Source organism: Galleria mellonella, unplaced genomic scaffold (genome assembly GCF_026898425.1).
Source record: "Galleria mellonella isolate WM207_F2 unplaced genomic scaffold, CSIRO_AGI_GalMel_v1 utg57, whole genome shotgun sequence".
Taxonomy (NCBI): Eukaryota; Metazoa; Arthropoda; class Insecta; order Lepidoptera; family Pyralidae; genus Galleria; species Galleria mellonella.
This window is the reverse complement of record NW_026442119.1, coordinates 10,002,517-10,021,856: the sequence shown is the minus strand read 5'-3', so window position 1 is coordinate 10,021,856 and position 19,340 is coordinate 10,002,517. Positions and strand designations below refer to the sequence as shown.

Sequence of the window (19,340 nt, the reverse complement as noted above, 5' to 3'; positions counted from 1 at the left end):
CTATCTACGACCCTCAATCAGTCTCAGACAACCTTATTTTCAAGTTCAATTCATCATCGCATAAAATTTAAGATTGCAGACAGATTAGTACTGCCATCTAGCGATATAACAGAGAATTACAATTTAATTTTGATATTAAATTTGTATGTAAGAACAAAAGAACAGTAAAGGCGATAACATAGAATATATACCGTACTTAGCATTACGTATTTTTTTATCAAAACAAACAGACTACGTTTGTTTAAAAAATAATAGTGACACACGAAATAAACAACAACATCCAGTTAGCAGGTATTTCAGTTATTATTTTAATTAATGAAGAGAGTGATTCACGTTTACGGTCACGTGTCATTGACATTCACGCAATTACGACCGGATGCGCTCTTGTCATGTTTTGTGTACACTGGCCCTTTCACACAGCATATAATAACAAAGCCGACCTGCATTGCAGTGAGTCATAATCTTGACATACAAACTCTGCCACGATATATTATTTATAATCTTAATAAATATGATATTAAATGATCATACTTAGTGCGATTTTAGAGGAGCTTCCTCTGCAAATGCTCAAGTTGTGGAATGACTTTCCTGCCGAGATTTTCCCTAGAGACAACAGTATGGGATTCTTCCTAAAAAGACGTAATAAGGTTTTTTAAGCGTCGGCAACGCGCGCTTGTCATATTGGGTGTTACAGGCTACGGTAACCCTGTTTACGATCAGACAGGCCGTATGGTTGTTTGCCATCATAGTAGTGTAAAAAAGGAGTCAGGTAAGTTTAATTACTAAAGATTAGGGTGACAAGACACTGCATTCCTGTACGGTTTCGTAACCCCTATAAAACGTGCGCCCGATGTGTCACATTTACCCCACCCTCGCTACTCGTCTTATTGGCAAGGGTGAGCCGGAGGGTTGCGTGCCTCCGCCAGTTTCGTCGGCATGCAAATTTAATGTTGTTATTTTTATTCTAACTTTACAAGGGCAGTGGGGGAAGTAAAGTATGATAAAGGGGCATATTGCGTATAAATGAGTTTCTGTTTCCTAAACACGTATAACGTTATTTATTTACACGCAAGGATGTTGATTTTGGACGCTCGTTGTTTATTTTAACATTTATTGAAAATTTATTAGTATTGCATGTAATATTTTAGATATTACAGCTTAACGACAACATGCACAGCTGATTTTTATCTGTCCCGACCCATTTTTTATCCGACTGACAATGAAAGTAGGGGAATGTATTAATAGATCTTTGGTGCAACGTGTAATTTAAAAGGTTTAATATACGAGTAATTTTATAAAGTTTAGAAACCAGTTTTGGTTTTTGCCTGTTTTTTTTTTTTATATAAATATGTACGTTTGGTAAGTTATTACATATTGTAGAATAAATACAAGAAATAATAGTTTTCAAAAACCAAATTACGAATTACTCGTTAATCAAGAACATACTCTAGTTATGTAATAACGGCTTGCACAAGGAACAGTAATAAATACAAATTTTGAATTATAACTCTGTTCAATTGTAATACACAATATCTAATAGTAAAACCAATCATTTATTGGTAACAACATTAATGGTTTATATTTACAGACAAATTGAATTAGAAATGGACGTTTAAGCGTTACGGCGACATGCCGAAACCAATTACAATCAAATTGCTAAGTAAACAAACGTTGGAACACGGCGGAAGGTTATCCAATATCCGAATTCCGTTCACTGACACAAAGGGACTGCCAGCACTAACATATATGCGTGTATTTGAAATTTGAATGTTGTAGTTTGTTAATAGAATATAATAATAGTATTCTAGATACCTAAATGAGTATGAAATGAGTAAGTATGAACTTAGTTCAGTAATCAAGTCAATTACTTCTAATTTATATAAGTTTCTTTATTCGTCTCAACTAATAATTGTAAAATTCGTCATACATGTAGGATATAAAAAAAAATATTATAGGCTACTTTTTATCTTGATAATGCGGACGAAGATACGGGTTCAGCTAGTATATAAAAAATCTGGAAAATATTCGTTTAAATAGTACTTAGCCCATCAATATTATAAATATTAAGATTTGTAAGGATAGATGAATGTTTGTTACCCTTTTTCGCAAAAACTACTAAAGAGATTTGAATAAAATTTGAAACACAAGTTGGTTACATCCTTAGTTATATCCTACCTTAGCACACAGGATACTTTAGATACTGATACACATGAGTGAAGCCGCGTGACACAGCTAGTTAGCAAATAATATAAAAACACATTTATAAATTAGATCATTTTACAAAAAAAAAAAAAACTTATTCTCAAAAGTGGACAACAAATATATAACAACTAATTGAATACGGTTAATAGAAGTTGTTAGAATGTTGTAACGACAAAAGTTAAAATAAATATAGAAAAACCTCAGTTTAATGAAAAGTAATGAATAGCTTTCAACTACAAAGCGTAATTACACGAGGCGACCTTTAAACTTTTGATTGCATGGTTTCAAAACGTGACTTCCAAATAAGTATTTGTGGAGCGAAACGGTACAAAACATTCCCAATTATGTAAAACGGTATTGTTTGTTGAATAGCCACTATCAAAGTTACCGGTACTAACCTTGGAAATATAACTAGTTTCACATTTAAAAGTTGATAGGCAAATAGGTATCACGCAGGTCAATTCAGTAGCATTCGACGAAACTGGCTAAAGTTTAGGTCGACAAACAACATATTTAGATTTGTACTATATTGTATGTTGTATAATACATACATATATTATATATACCAGATTATTACATGTCATAAATGTGTCCTATATAATAATCTAGTACTTATTCATGAATATGATAAACTTTATTCAGTTGTTTCTAGTAGACATTTCAATTAAATAATTAATTGGTCGTCAGAGAAAAATTTTACGCTATATCAATTAATTGGGCTTAACATGTCTATATCAATGCTATACCAGATTATAAAACAGAAATTTAATTAAACGATAAAAATGAAATCATAAATCAGAAAGAAAGATTTGATGATATCCAATTAATTGCGATATTTTTAAACCGGGAAAAAATAGAAATAACTGTTTTTTTATGTCTTCCAAATAATAAGGTATAACTGTACGTGAATGTATTGCATTGTATGTTACCCAATCACGTTTATACGACTGAATGGATTTGAATGAAATTCAATATACAAATGGATCATATCATAGAATCCCAAGAATTAGATTAACAACAGATAACTTTTTTGCTGTTACAGCTACTCCAAAGATATTTTTAGATTTTGTATTATAAGAGGGGAAAATAGAAATAGCGGCAAATGAACTAAAGAGGAAAACTCAGCATTGATCCTAAATAATGTAAATGTCGGATTGAGAATATTTTTATTGTTTTAAAAACATTTAGATTTTCAGTTTTATTCTATCTATCAGGAATAGTAAACAAGCTTACATTTCAATCGCTAAAATAAATGAAATGTGAAACAGGAAAAAATTAAAGATTCAATATTACAGAAAAAGATACTAATTCACAATTAAGAAAATTATTAAAAATTAGTCTTATTTAAAGGACAGAAACATAACAGTCTGTCCTTTTTAAGACAATTATGCAAACCGGTGACTCGTTTACCGCCTTAAACATGAGATGCGAAATTCCATCTCTTTATTATGTAAATACATTGCCCCGAGGCTACAAAATTTAATATATTTTGAATTATTCAGGGAATAATCAACGGCTGTCTCATTCATAAAAACAGAATACTTAAAATATATATGTAATTCTATAGAGGGAGAACTCGTTATGTATTTCGAACTGAATTGGTTGAATGGAATTAGAGATTCTGTATAAATATCATCACGGTCCAATTTAAATATATTGGTACGAATAAAAAACAGATGGTGCCCACGTCGTTTATAACTGGTGAATGCCCATGGCATTGCTCGCATAATACATATGTATATGGAAAGTAAAGCATGATGTAATGCTGATCTAACCTAATATAAAGCGAAAAAAAAGTTGCTATTTGCATCGTAGTAACAACAAATAACATACATACACAGTAAGTGTAATTTTTGTTCATTTTCTTATTCCTATATTAAATAAATAGGCCATGTAATCCGATTTATTAAGTTGGTATCAAAAATCCTATAAATTTTAAAATTTAGGAACTTACGAAATATGATATCAAATACTAAAAGAATGTTACAATTCCGACTAGTATTTCCAGAGATTTGTAACTTCAATCGAACAAACTTTCCTTTATTACATTGGTCCAGATATAGCAATTTTAATCATCTTTAAGGTAAATAAAAGTATTCTCTTTCTATATAGTCTACGATTTCCTAGTATCTAGCAATTACGACGTTACGACGACGTACGTTAGGCGAATGGATATTATAGAACCTTAATGTATATTCTCCTTTCCACCCCTTAGCAGCCACCCACCATCCCGCAACGTCACAGCCCTGTCAGATCCAGTGATCGCAAGACTAGAAAGCTCATTCTTTTAGCTTTTATCACAATTATTATTTCAGTCAAAGGATAACATTGTACGCCAGACAAAGGATCGGACCTAATATTAATTACTTAAACAGCTTTGTTCTAGATATTACGAAACGGTTACATCATTTCATTATATTATATTCTAAACTAATGATTTTATATATGGAAAACGTCCGCAATTAACATCTAATCTAAGCCTATTAAAAATATTATTAACTCATTTAAAGTTGTATATTAATATTCTTAATACGGTTTCCACTTTCCATTAGCTTGTTCCCCATTTCCAATGTTATAAATATAAAAAAATGGAAAACTAATTCTGCTTACATAGTTAAAGAACTAAACTAAGTTTAATAAAATTTTTCTTTAATTTGTTAGAATTATTTTGTTTCATTTTCTTTTTGTTTTTTCTAATAAACTATATGGACTTCCAAAAAATAATGTCTAATTCAGTAAAATTTATTAAATTTATAATAGAATAATTGGTATACCCACAGATAATACTAGTCTATCTAAAATCTGAAGAGAATATATGTTTTTTTTAATCAACAGGGTAATTAAAAATTGCTTTTAAAGCGATTTTCTTTATTTTTCACGAAGCTAGATCTTACATCATGAAAACCCAAACTCTCTTTTACCATTGAATTTCAAAGTAAATCCAATAAGTCCAGTAAAAGTCATGTAAATTCAAATTTATGTAAATTCAAATACAGGTTCAAAAGAAAGAAAAACGTTGAAACTTTTTTGAAATATGGCAGTTAATGGTGTTTGCGCTGTCAGGGACTATGTATTCGATAGGTTTTATATAGTAAAACATTTGTACAACGAATTTTATTGACGTAATCTCACGGGAGAATGAATACGTTGAGATGTGGATGTACAGCAAAGCCGTCGGAACGTCGGTTAGGCATTAACCCGCTTATGTGAGAACTTGGCTATATTCCAGAACTACTATACCATATAACTATTAAGCACACAACTCTAGAGCTCTAAAAATTTAGTATGCTATTTGATATTTTATATTCGCCACGTGTAGTTTATACATATAAGTACACTTCACCTTATTATACAATTTAAAAAACTCTTGTCATAATATTAGTTTAGGTTGATCTCCGTAACCGCTCGACCGGTTTTAATGACATTTTATAAATGTGTATTGTTTGCTCCAACTAAAGGCAAAAACTATCTTATCTATTTTTTTTTTGCCCTATCTCTCAAGTTATAGTAACCTATTGAGGGCAAAACAACATTTACTAGATCAGGCAATATTAATTATAAATAATAATTTAGTAAATGTATAAAATAAATATATAAAGGCACATTTAGGTTAAAAAAATAAAGAATGCAGAGCAAAAGCTAGAAGGTAGAATATAAGAATATGGTACATTTTTTTTTTTACAATTGCAGCGGTCAAAACATTATAGAGAATAACAATGAACGCTTGGTCTAGTGCTATCAAGTTATGGTATAGCAAAATCGAGAATTCTTCAGCGTAACATAAATATTACATTTCATAACTCCAAATCCATTGTTGAATTTCGAATTATCTCTGATAAGTTTCATTCATAGTTAACAAACATGGAACCTATAACTACTTATGAACGTTGATCAAAACACGTGTAACATTCGAATACTCTAGATATCTATTCATTAAATCTGATACTCGAAGAGCTCCATTGGACTTTAGTCACTAACTCACGTATATAAATTGGATGCTATCATTATTGCACACTACCTATAGTGATGCACGTAGCAATCACGACTGAATAGTCCACTACCTGTTCTGGGAGCAAATTGCTTTCCACTCATATAAATGCAACGGTTACATTAAATACTAAGCAATATTCAAAACTTATTTCATTTTCATTCCTTGATGTAAACGACTGCGTTTATATAAAGTACAATCTGCGCCAGTCTCCTGAATTACATTGTAGAAGTTAAACTATTTCAGTTCCTTTGTACACAGTCAGCCAAACTTCGTCGTATGAATTCAAAGGCTACAGCTTAAACAAAGATTCCCAGTAAGTGCTAGAAATCAGCTTCATTTTTCATTTATAAATCTTATTTAACTCAGATACCGTGTATAAAAATACTTGTATATACTATATTTATTATAAAATTTTAACGATTGAATGATTAAGTAAAACTTCACGTAGTCATCAGAGAATTATTATTTACGAAGATTACGTTCAACAAAATTTTTTGATAATATTGTTTATAAAAGGGCAAAACTGATTTTATATTCTATTTAACTAAATGAAGTTTATAACATGAATGTGTGTTAACAATCTTGAATACCAACAATACAGTTACAACTACCAAGATACGAAACCTTACGGCTTATTATTCCTTAGCATGACGTTAGATGTAAATCCATCCCGAAATAAAAAAGAATTTACGTACACTAAGACCAGAAAAAACAAATCAAATATAATATCGATAAAATTCGATAAAAACAAAGAGAGATGACAGGAACCATACCTGCTGGCTGCGGTGGTGGGTCAGATGCTGAAATCTGTCCGTTACTTTTCACAGCTGCCTTCTTCCTTCCTCCAGTGGTCGCCGGACTCTTCGTACTCTCACGGTCTATTCTCTGAAACAAAAAAAAATTACATTGTAAATGTCATTAGAAACAACAAAAGACATTTTTGGTCCGAGAAAATACAGCGGCTTTAATCGTGACCAAAAGAAAGCTAAAATTAATATGGGATCAATACGAGAGCAAATCATATTGATTACATAATGAATTATCAAAATCAGTTCATAATTGGCGAAAATATCGCATAATAGAACCACAGAAAAGCGTACATGCGAATAGTTGTTAAAATGTACCTCTATTACTATAACAATATACACAAATGAATACTATTTTATGTGAATTTATGAATACTCAAAGGTTTACAAGAAAAACAGTTTAAATAGATTACTCGGCAGGTGATTTGGTATAGTCATTAAAAAGTAATTTGCGCCACCGTCTAATCTTAAGCGCTCATTTCGAAGATATAATCGCGTCTCTAACAACTTCATTGAGGCAAAAAAGCTGTCTAAACAGTGGATACCTTGTATAAAGAAAATAAACAGTGTTCCAGAAAGAGAGAGAAATTTAATCGAACGTAAACGTCCAGAGTAATGACATCACAGAGCGCTCTTTAAAATGGAATCATTCAATCGTGAAGCAGCAATCCACTTATTTCAGCTGACGGCGGGCGATCCCGAATACGATGAGTCATGCTTCATGTCGGATAATGCTGAGTCACGCTGGACTCAGCAAGAACATGGCGCGTCGGCGGCGCACCTCGCCCGCTTATTGTGCTGACTGGCCGTAGCTCGTTTGCTGTAATGCACTAATGTTGATTGATATCCGATAATGACAGCCGGCAGTCCGAGCTAATAGAGGTTTTTGTTTCGTTTTCAATAAACGCGTATCTCAAATACGCAAAATTCCAGTTACGTAATATTGTTATATATATTGATTCAGACACATGTATTATTTTGAGTATTAAATATGCAACTATCATATACAATATATATACCATTTACAATAATTACATGTGCTTACAAAATTTTCGAAAGCGTCTTTCAAAAGAAGAGGATTATAAATTCTTTTGAATTCTTTTTTGCGACTGCGATTTCCACTATTCTTTTGGCAATCGACAGTTTTTATATCTGTTTAAGCCTATATTAATTTTGTGACGAAGGAAACATTATCTTTAATATTTTGTTTCCGTAAAAACCTACTTCATCTATATAAAATTAGTTGCTATAAAACTAACATGATAGTAAACAACATTCAACAAAAAAGCAACAGTAAAATCGATTGGATAACTGAAAAAGATACCGCGAATATCTTTAAAAAAATATGCACAAAATACATATCAAAAGTATAATAATAAATAATGTTGAAGTTAGTTGAAAACTAGATGTCAATATTCCAACTGAAAAGAAATAAGGAGACAAAAGTTTGTCATTTTTAGTTATCGACTTTTAGAACTGTGTAAAAATATTGTCTCAGCTGACCGTGTTATCACAACAGACAATAGAAAAACCTCGTGAAAGAACCAAGGGTGGGTTATAGATGGGGGCACAGACGGACTCATAACATACTCGGCAAAATGGGTTAACTTTGGGGGTTGAGGGGCGGACCACCTCCTAAGGGGGAAAGTGGGGTGAAGAGCGCCGACATCGGTCTCGACTGAACTGTTTATGTGCACAAGCGAAAACTATGCTCCGACAAAACGCTGTGTCATCGCAAAATTGACAAACAACCTGTTTATAAGGATTACGTCGTTACAGAAGAACTTTTTATTGCATTGCGTTCCGAGAATACAAGTAGGCTTCTATTGTGGTTTTAACAATTTAAAATATTTGAATTAACGTGAAATTGAATGTCTATTAATGGATTTTGTTGCACTGCAAATAAAGCAGCGGTCCTCGTGTTCATCGCACATTAATATTGTCACAATTGACATAACAAATCGGGCGTAAACTGACGACGTAATCACGTAACGCGCACATTGAATTTGACAAAAAATTTACAAATTGAAAAATTCCTGCTATTTGAAATCATTTAAAAAAATTAGAATAGCTTATTGATATTGTTAAAGCAATTAACAGAAGTTGGTGTATAAAGTAGCAGAATTAAAGCAAACAATTGTAAGTAACTAAAAGAAAGTTTTGAAAATGTTAATTAAAACTTTATGTTTATACTGCAAGAGTACGAGGGAAAGCGGTGACTCATACAGTGAAGTTTGTATTGACTTTGTACGGACGCAGTTTTATGTTTCATCTTTAATGAAACGCTTTGATAATATTACGTTTATGGTTTAGCAAATGAATGCTTAATGCTGTTAGTACATTTATACGTTATAGTGATTGCTTATAAATATTGACACAAAGTATGTAGGTAATACAAAATAGGAGTTGGATTGAATAAACAGAATAATACTATAAGGGAATGTGCAAAAACATATAAATAAATAATAAAACAGAATTTGACTAAAGTATTAGTGGATTAGATTTTTTACGATTATAACAGCATAGCTACCTAACTGGTAGTAAATAATAGACATGAGACAAAGAAAGAATATCTAATGTAACAGTTTCAAAAGTTTCCTTTTTTAATACAACTGTTGTTTGATGTATGTAAATAATCCATCCATTTCTCTGTCCATATAATATCAAAACTAACGGTACTCATGCGTCAAAAATAGAATGAATCAATATAAGAGACAGGTTCCATCAAATGAAAACCTCTTTTAATATCGCTAAAACGGTTCAACGTTCATTTTTTTTTATTAGTTTTTATTTGCGTAGTCTAAGTACTCTCGAAATAAATTACCGTAGGCAGCCGTACAACTTGTTTCCTCGTACATAATAGATGTGAAGAAATAAACTATTAGGCCAAAATACAGGCAAAAAATCTATAGAGACCGTAGCAATATAGTCTAACGACCGTATTTTCCTTTGAAAACTCCCATACCTCCGCCCCTCGTTCCTATAACGACAAATGCCAACAAATTCAACATGATTTAATTTAGAATGTACTTTTTCGTATTACGATCTATTTTTTTTTCTGTCTCTCTACAAAGAGAAAAGTTTCCAAAGGATATATTCATTTGGTTGTATTTCTTTATTTGTATTGTATGCAACAAATTAAAGCGCTAATCATAGTGTTAGATATTCGATTCTAAATACACAATACAAGAGTACACTTAAGTCAATTGACGGAGTAGTTTTTCAATTGACAAAGTGTACTATTGAGTTGGTCTGATTAAAGTCAATGTCATAAATTAGATGATAATAAACTCATAATAAATATTTCAGCGTTTCCCTTTTTTTGTATAGAACCATCGCAACTAATGGTTTTCTAATACTTTCTAAGTTATCATCAATACCCAATTAAGAAAATTTTATCGGTTTAATGATAGAACAAAAAGATTATTATTTAGATTTATAAATTACATTTTTGTATTATATTCAATTATATTGGATAGTTTAGTCGTGTGGTCCCGGCAGGGAATAGACCACCCTTTCCTTCCCTGTAAGTGTCGTAAGAGGCGATTAAGGGAACTTAACAGTCGAGAGATGGGCAGCAGCGGCTCTCTTAAAACATTTCTAAAAGCTTAACTGCGGTTGCCAACGCGCCTGCCAAGTGTGACAACTACTCGCAAAACTCCTCTTATATGGAAAGCTTATGTTCAGCAGTGGACGGTTAACGGCTAAAATAATGTAATTATGATATTGAATAGTTTAAGTATAAGAAGAATTAAAGCTTTATTTGTTAATATTGGCAGCGTATTCCTAAAGTCTACTGACATTAAAGTAGTTGTCAAAAATTTAGTATAACTTTCATATTACTTTTTTATTACGTGAAAGCATTCGCAAATTTTACGGGCAACAATATAAATATTATTAGTATAAAAACATTTACTACAGCGGAATAACGTTACGTTAACAATTCTGAATGCCTAATTGCATTTTAAAATTCCATTACCAAAAACAATTGAGTCTGAACCATAAACAAACATACAATGATCGGCGAGTGAAAGTGTTAAGAGAAAGTGTGGTTTACTGGTGTAGTGGCGCACTATTGACTGACCTACGCAATGCGGCTGCAAACTAGGCCACGGCTGTACGAAGTCACTTGCACAAGAAATGCAAGCTTTGCATACCGCGGGTCTCATGTAGACTCATTCCATGTATGCCGTATTAATTTACACAAGTTACAAATATCAGAAGAGCAAATATCATAGGACAATGAAACGCAAATGTAATTAGATATTTCAGATTGCTCATTTAAACAATTTATTCCGTAAAAAAAACACTGCTTCAATAATGGCCATCCTTTAATATATATTACTATCAAAACTCTAATTGACCGATTAATAAAAATCTTATAACACTAAGAGAGGACACTAGAAACAATATTATATTTAAAAGATACTTTTAAAATACTAAATAACTCAGTAATAATTAAAATTGTTTGTCTTTGAAATAACAATGCTAATTAAAAGTTGAGAATTTATCTTGGGTTTCCATTTCATTCATTCATTCATGTTCATTTAGGTACATTAACAATATCATAAATAAGAAAATATGTCAAGATGTTTGGGCATTTCATGCTCTTTCAAGGCTAAAAGCCTTGAAAAAGCATTGGTTGAACTTATTTAAATATTTGATACGCAGATGGATGAACTATATCCTAAAAGAGTTTATTCTAATCCATAAATACGCTGGCTACAAGTCGTACTATTAAGTTTCAAATAAATTAAAATTTAAAACGCTTTAAAACTATGCGTCAACTAAGAACGTTAATATCTGTACAAGACACGACACAATGGACTTCCGAAACATATATTTAATGATAGTAATTTAGCTTACGTGCCTACTCCAAGGTAATTTACCAGTAGAAAATGTAGATTTTATGATCATAATAATAACATCGTGATCATGAATCTTAGATATCAGATAATGTATCTTAACTGTAACACTTTATGAATCTATCAAATCACGTCACACAGTTATAGTTCATATATTGTTAGGGTTCCGAAGCTGAATAATTAAAATGGAACAATTGTATTTTTGAGTCAACAGTATGTTAGGGATAGATACTCTAAAGATACAAAAATAAGTTCTTTTAGTTGAAATTAGTTGTCATTAAATTTTACAAGTGATATTATTATTATCTATTAGATTATTCATAATATATTTTTATATTTACTATTTTATCTATTCTTATACGTATTATCTATATGCCTTCACAAATAGTATACTAGACTGTGTTTGTGACGCAAAAATGCTATCTCATTAGTAAAATTGGTAATGGAATGCTTTCCCTATGTTGTGCTATTTTATATCAATTTCTCACGTCCTCTCCTTATAAAAGTGCAATAAGTTCTAAAACACCGGTTTCTGGATCGTTTGAGCAGTTAATACTCTACTATAAGTACGACTGATAGTTATACATTATAAATGACATTATACTGATAATATGTCTGTACGAGTATGTATATAGAGCAACATTATAATTTTGCAAATTACATACTATAGGTTACTTTAAGCTATTACAATTTCCCTTACTCCTTGTTTTCTCAACGTAAAAGGGAGCGGTCCTATTGATGTATCACCCTTTGCTATGTCATTCACCCCAGGGGCACAGTAGCCCCTGTTACGGTTTCTTTTACTACGTGCATGATAGTCGAAACTCCTGTCTAAAATTTGATTTCATAATACCTGTACTCTTTTATAATAATTTTACTACTGTAGCAGTGATAAACATCAAAGAAAGCCAATTAATTTTTAGGGGACGGAGACAAAATACTCCAGATCTCTGGACTGGCGTCACAAAGGAATACCATAGATGTTACTAATTACGTAGTAATTAGTTTTTATTTCTGGACGACGGCTATACTTTCCATCAAGTATATTGTCAGTCAAAATATTAAATAAACATATAATGTTATCATTGCATGGTCTTTTTCCTATTATTCATGATTATTATATCGACGCAGTACGTTACCTTTTCCACTAATACGTAATAGGCATCGTACTTAAGTTTTGTCTATTTTATGTTTATCATCTTTCACACGGTCCATCCATACTTTCTATAGCCGTTCCCTTAATTTACTATACATGTCCATATTCAATAATATCTTTAAAACTTAGCTATCCTTCCTTTGCCTTACATAGAATAATGTAAGGAATAATTCTTGATAAAATCTATTCAGTTCAAATTGATTCTGAGACTAATCCAAATTAGACACACTAATGGCTCTCCAAATTTGTATCTAATTTAAATGGGTAATCGCTATGAAGTTTGTAACAGTAGTTGCAATTAATCGGATCTGCAAACCGATTTACTATCGATTTAGACGCTCGATTGAGGTTACTCGATTCAGGTCAAAATTTTGACACATAAAATTTTTTCCCCATTAAATACTAACAGTATCTTAATACACGGGATACTTTCTATAACATTAAAGCTATATCATGCAGTTAAAGCCATTTGTTCTCTCTCTATTTCTCTCTTTTTTCCTTTGCACACAGTACGCGAAAATGATTCTAAGATATTTGTAATATCTTAGAAAAGTAATAAAAAACAAAAAAAGAAATAAATAATAAAAACATTATATAAAATAATATTTATTTATGCATGTATGTATAATAAGACGGACTTAATGCTAAAAACATTCTCTCCCAATCTACCTAACCTTGAAATACAATCAAATTATTTAATTTTAATTAATTTCTAGTATAATTGTAGTGGAAAATAATTTTAATATTATATAACTTAAAAATATTTCTAAAATTATATTAGTTGGATATCGACAAATAATATCGATATTAAATTGAATTTATAATTGATGAATGAAATAAATTTTTAATTTATATTTGTCAATAAATATATTTCAATTACACAAGATATTATATTAACAAAAATTTGCTTTACAAGGAGTTCCAACATCTGGTGTATTTCATGCATATTCTATCCATTACATTGTTTATATACATAACAATTGCGAACTACAAACCTGTATGGACCATATTGTACCGAGGCTGTGTACAATAGAATCTATTCAGCTTTGTCACAGATTACTGAGCAGTTACTCCGCTTTGTATGTACTAGACAAGCAGTCTATTATGCTTGCGTCTGCTTAATGAGTCAGAATATTGCAAGTAACAGAGGTAATTTTTAATACAGGTCAAGTACTGCAATAAATTTTACAAAAGATATACGTACTCTTTTTTTACTTAACGTTAATTACGTTAAGTTAAAAAAAGATTACAGTGCATAAGAGAGTGAGTGTAATGATCTATGGTCGTCATCAATTATTTATCGTATCAATTATTAATTAATTTATTAATAATGTCATATAAATTTTTTTTTATTCTTTTTTTATATTATTGAATTTTTAAATAGTTATTTTTTATGAGTCTACCGCTCATAATATCCTTACAAACATAAAAGACGATTAACTTGATTCTTGTTTGAAATATAATAGTTTTAAACATAATGATGAAATATTAGAAAACTTTTAACGCGACACGGTGTCTTTCTCCTCGTAACAGGTTTTTGAGGAAACAGAATGTTTAAAAGAAACCCCAAATGTTTCAACGAGTTTCAAGCAACTAAAATTTATTTTAAAAAAATCTGTACATATTTACTTTCCTTACTATTGCTAATACATATGTAATTGAATAATATAATTAAAGATTGTATTCCACAAAAAAAAACTAATTATGACTAAACCAGTTGGTTTGATTTAAAAACTAAACTATTGAACCGATTTTTATAAAATTTTTATAGAACCAATCAATAAGTATATATATATATATATATATATATATATATATATATATATATATATATATATATATATATCCATTCAGATAAAAATAAATAAAAGTGTAAAACTAACGGAATTATTAATATATCTATTTCTTATCAATCGAATTGAGAGGTTCCTTCTTTTTGAAGTCGGTTGAAGAAAAATGAGAAAAAAATATCTAACGTTAAAACTGCTATAGAGGCCTCTTAGAGAAAAAATATTGCATATAAAACTATTTGAACTATCCTATATCCTATATGTATCGTAGTCGATAATGTAATGTCATAGAATAAAACAAAATGCTTTGTTTTTAGCACCTTAAGAACTCAAACAAATAGTTATAAAATTTGTGATACATTAGCGGGTCAGTTAGAAACAAATAATTAAACAATATATCCCGGTGACGCGAATGAATAGGTTTTTATACATATTTATTAAATATTTTATATACTTATAATGTAAATTGAACAAAATTCTTTTTTTTTATTATATATAGGTACAAGTAACGATAATTTGAAAACATTGGATCCTTGAAGAGCTCGTATAAACAGTTTCTTGGAAAAGCGTAGGCCTTTGAAGGGCGGCGGCCTTGTATGTTTCTGAAGCTTTAACAGAAATCGCTTCTGCGTATAACTGGTACTAACACATTATGGATTTTGGTCCGAAATAAAGATTATTGTAGGCGATAAGATCACTTTATTCGCAAAAATAACAAAATAACGTTATATTACGTTTTATATATGTAATTACATATGACGATTACTGCTATAAACAGTACCTAGATAATAAAAAAATAACGAAGACGACTACTAAGGAACTGTAATATTAAAAATAAAGAGAAATTAATAGAAATTTTGTTATTATGTATTAAAAATAAAAATCATGTCAATAATATATAAAAATCTAAATAAATATATTCTGATCACTAGTAGTACTACTATCATTTCTGAATAACTTAATATTTTACTGTGAATTTACTGTAGTTATTATTTGTATAAATAGAACAATACAGAGTAAATTACCATCTCTTTAGGTCAATTACAGTTCTGCAGTTGTTTTGCAGACTTAAAAAATAAATAATGAAAATTTATTGAATTACACTGTACACATTACTCTGTCAAAATTAATAAAACATTTATATTTATTTACATTAGTATAGTAAATAGCGATATAATAAATGGCGAAGAACTAAATACATGACAAGAGGCAATGCATAAACCCCACAAATCGTAGCTACATAAGTACAGCTTGCCGCTTGGTCTACAGAAAACCAGCAGGTGAATGGCCCATTTAGTGTCGGGGGTGATTTATTTACTTTACCTTCAGGGTTGTCACCCTCCACATCCAATAAATAACCATAATGAAATGACCCATCCTCCTGAATATACTTTTACCTAATAAAGAAACAAAAAGTGTCATCCATAAATGGACCTTTGTTACCTACCTAGGAGGTTAATGATCTGGTCGACTAAAGATCCATTTAGTAAGACGTCGTTCGCTTTACTATGAAACCGAAGCTATATGGACGAGTATGTAAATTAAATATAATAATGTCTAAACTACATTTATAGTCATTACAATTTAATACAAACTAATTAATCGAACTTTTTTAACTATTAATTATCCAAAACGATAAATATGTTATCAAAGGTATCTACTGGAAAGTTACTTTTGTTTTTCTGAGTAACTGTTAGGGTTAATTTGAAATATATAACCGGTTGTGTACGATATTTGCGCGTAATTTTATTCTCGGAAAACAAATATATCTAACAAAAAATATTAAATATTGATATGAGAGGCTGAATAATCTTTTTAGATACTAAATATTTTTCTCATAATATATTTCTGTTCTGCATAACTATGATAGCGATTTTACCATAACTTTTTTCAATACAATATTAGAAGTCCATTGTATTCGTATTTAATCTATAGACTCTGCAAAACAATTCTGATTCACATTTAACTTATAAATTTATAACGCTTTAATAATAAACGAATATACAGAAATAAAAAAAAAGTACGTGACACCCCTGGTATTGCAGGTGTCCATAGTATATGTAACCACTTACCATCAAGGAGACTGTATACTTGCGTCCGTCTATCGTTGTATAAAGAAAGGACTGTACGTAATCTTCGCTGGTAATACAAGTTTTGATACGTACTAGATTTTAGATTTTGTGTATATCTTTCATTTTTAAAATACCTTTTTATAATACATCTATATCGGTTAGTAATTTAACCATAAAAATATTAAAAAGACGGACTAACTTTTCCATTTATGTCATACAAGTACACAATCATTAACTACAACACGTCCTCGATCATAATAGAAACTCATTTACGTTCAATACATAATTCAGATCACCGATAACGTTCAGTGGCACTTAATAATTGACAGCAATAAAGTACGATATGCATGTACGAGTACTAAGACACTTAACGATATGTTGCATAATGTATGTAGATATCACAAATGCATATACTACCAACGTGGTTTATAGTTACGTAAGCAATGCACGAGTCGACTGACCTTTCCACAACTGCAATGGTACCTAGACAGATTAATAGCACGTACAATCTATCTATATTATTATGTCAACTAAATTACTCTTCTAATGCATGGTAGATTTATATCATACATATAGTTAATACCCACTGTTGGGACTACCCACTTTTGAGGGCGAAGCAATAAACTGAGTTGTGGCCATTTTGTACTGTTATGGCACACGCACAAACGAAAAATTGTATTTGGCTTTATGTATTTTTTTTTAATAAATTATGTTATCTCGCTTTTTATGTATATTAGTATATGTTGTAATTTGTGTGCTGTAAGTAATGCAAATAAATTATCTATCTATCTATCTATTACCACACAACGTGTATCTCTATCTCTCTTAATATTTAGCGTACATTTGACACACTTTGTACGCGACTTTATGTACAGTTTGCTTTCGACTTCTTCCCTGCCATTGTAGTTTATTATATTTTGTATCCCTTTTTAAAGGCAGGGTGACGCAAGAGACTTACGTCACCTGAGGTTGAAAAGATGCAATGACAAAGGGTTCTTACTCTGTCATTATATGAAGATTTGTTATTCACAGATCTTCGATTATATATCTAGGATTCAATCCTGATCCAGACTATCAAACATCACTAGTAACAGTGATCAATATTACTAAATATGTATTTAACAAATGCAATGACCAAGTCTTTCCAGTAAGAATACGAGAACAAAACATAGCGACATCACGGTCTAAAGAAACCTTTTCTTTAAATAACTTGTGCACTGCGGTAATACAAGACATTTAACTATATACCGACGGAATATAGGGTAGGTAGGTAGAAGCTATGACAAAGAAACTAAGCAAGTTTTATCCATTCCCCCGTATACCATCAGACGGGTCGTATGCTTTATTGTCACTACAGTAGTATACCAGAGGGAGACTTTGTACAAAAGTCGATTACTTGGGTACCTCTGTCCCATTTCGTGTTTCAAGCATGAAGCAGTTTTGTTTGCATGGCTGTGTTTGAAGGATGGGATATGGCGTAAATTTACTGGGTACAGAGGAATAACATCTGAGTCCTCAGGAATGGCAATGCATGAGGGGTATCATGGGCGAAACAGTATACTTTGTTATGTCCATGGTATATCTCTGTTATGCTCATGTCTATAGGCGACGGTTATCACTTTACATCAGGTGGACCGGCAGCTTGTTTGCCATTTTAAGTTGTATAAAAAAAACAGTAGTATAAAAAAAAATAATATTTTGCGCAAAGGCTAAAATTTTAAAAGAGCTCTAAAAATGTTCTTTATTCACTCAACTGTATTCGCGAATAACAGTTCATTTTCCTTTAATCTAAACCTACCACTTTCTTCTAAACTCACCTTTATTTTCTCAACTTAAAAATATTCATATTTCAGTACAGAAAATTTGTATAAAATTTTCTCAAAGTAATGCAAAAAGTCTATATCTTTAGCTATGCTATTTGTAAGGCATGTTCTCTTGTAGCCGACTATTTATCTCTAAATCTGAAGCTGGAGGACTGCCCGAGGGCCGGAGTACAACACACCTCGTCCAACCGGTATCCCCCTTCCCCCTAACTCGTACTAGGAACCAGTACTTGCCCGGCCCTAAACCTCTGGGACTCAACTAACTAGATTAAAACATTGATACGGTTACCGAGTGATATGAGGTTATTGTATTAGCTTTATTATGATACAAACTACAATGAAATGGAGAAAACAGCCAAAATATGATATGATTAACTTTTTATATTTTTAAAATGATGTTCAAAGCGTTGAAGTTCTTAATTTGTCTAAATTATTTACGTATTCATAAGATATTATGAATAATAACTTCGAAGGTACTTATATGTTTTCAATAATATTGTTAATATTGATAGCTTTATAACTTGAATAAAATTATTTTTATTACTGATTATGTAAGTAGTGTTTGCTTGTCATGAAGTTTAAATTTGAACTTGCAACAAAAAATAATCAGCTAGTAAATCACTCGTAATACAGTT

At 30.8% G+C, this 19,340-nt stretch overlaps 1 protein-coding gene across 1 annotated transcript in view; it reads right to left on the bottom strand.

Moving 5' to 3' along the window:
- The window catches only part of LOC113509845 (uncharacterized), a 230,012-nt gene that overhangs the window by 117,335 nt on the left and 93,337 nt on the right, over positions 1–19,340 (bottom strand). The window contains exon 7 of the mRNA XM_052899220.1: positions 6,967–7,078. Coding sequence (XP_052755180.1) covers positions 6,967–7,078 — 112 coding nt within the window. The remainder of the gene's footprint in view (positions 1–6,966; positions 7,079–19,340) is intronic.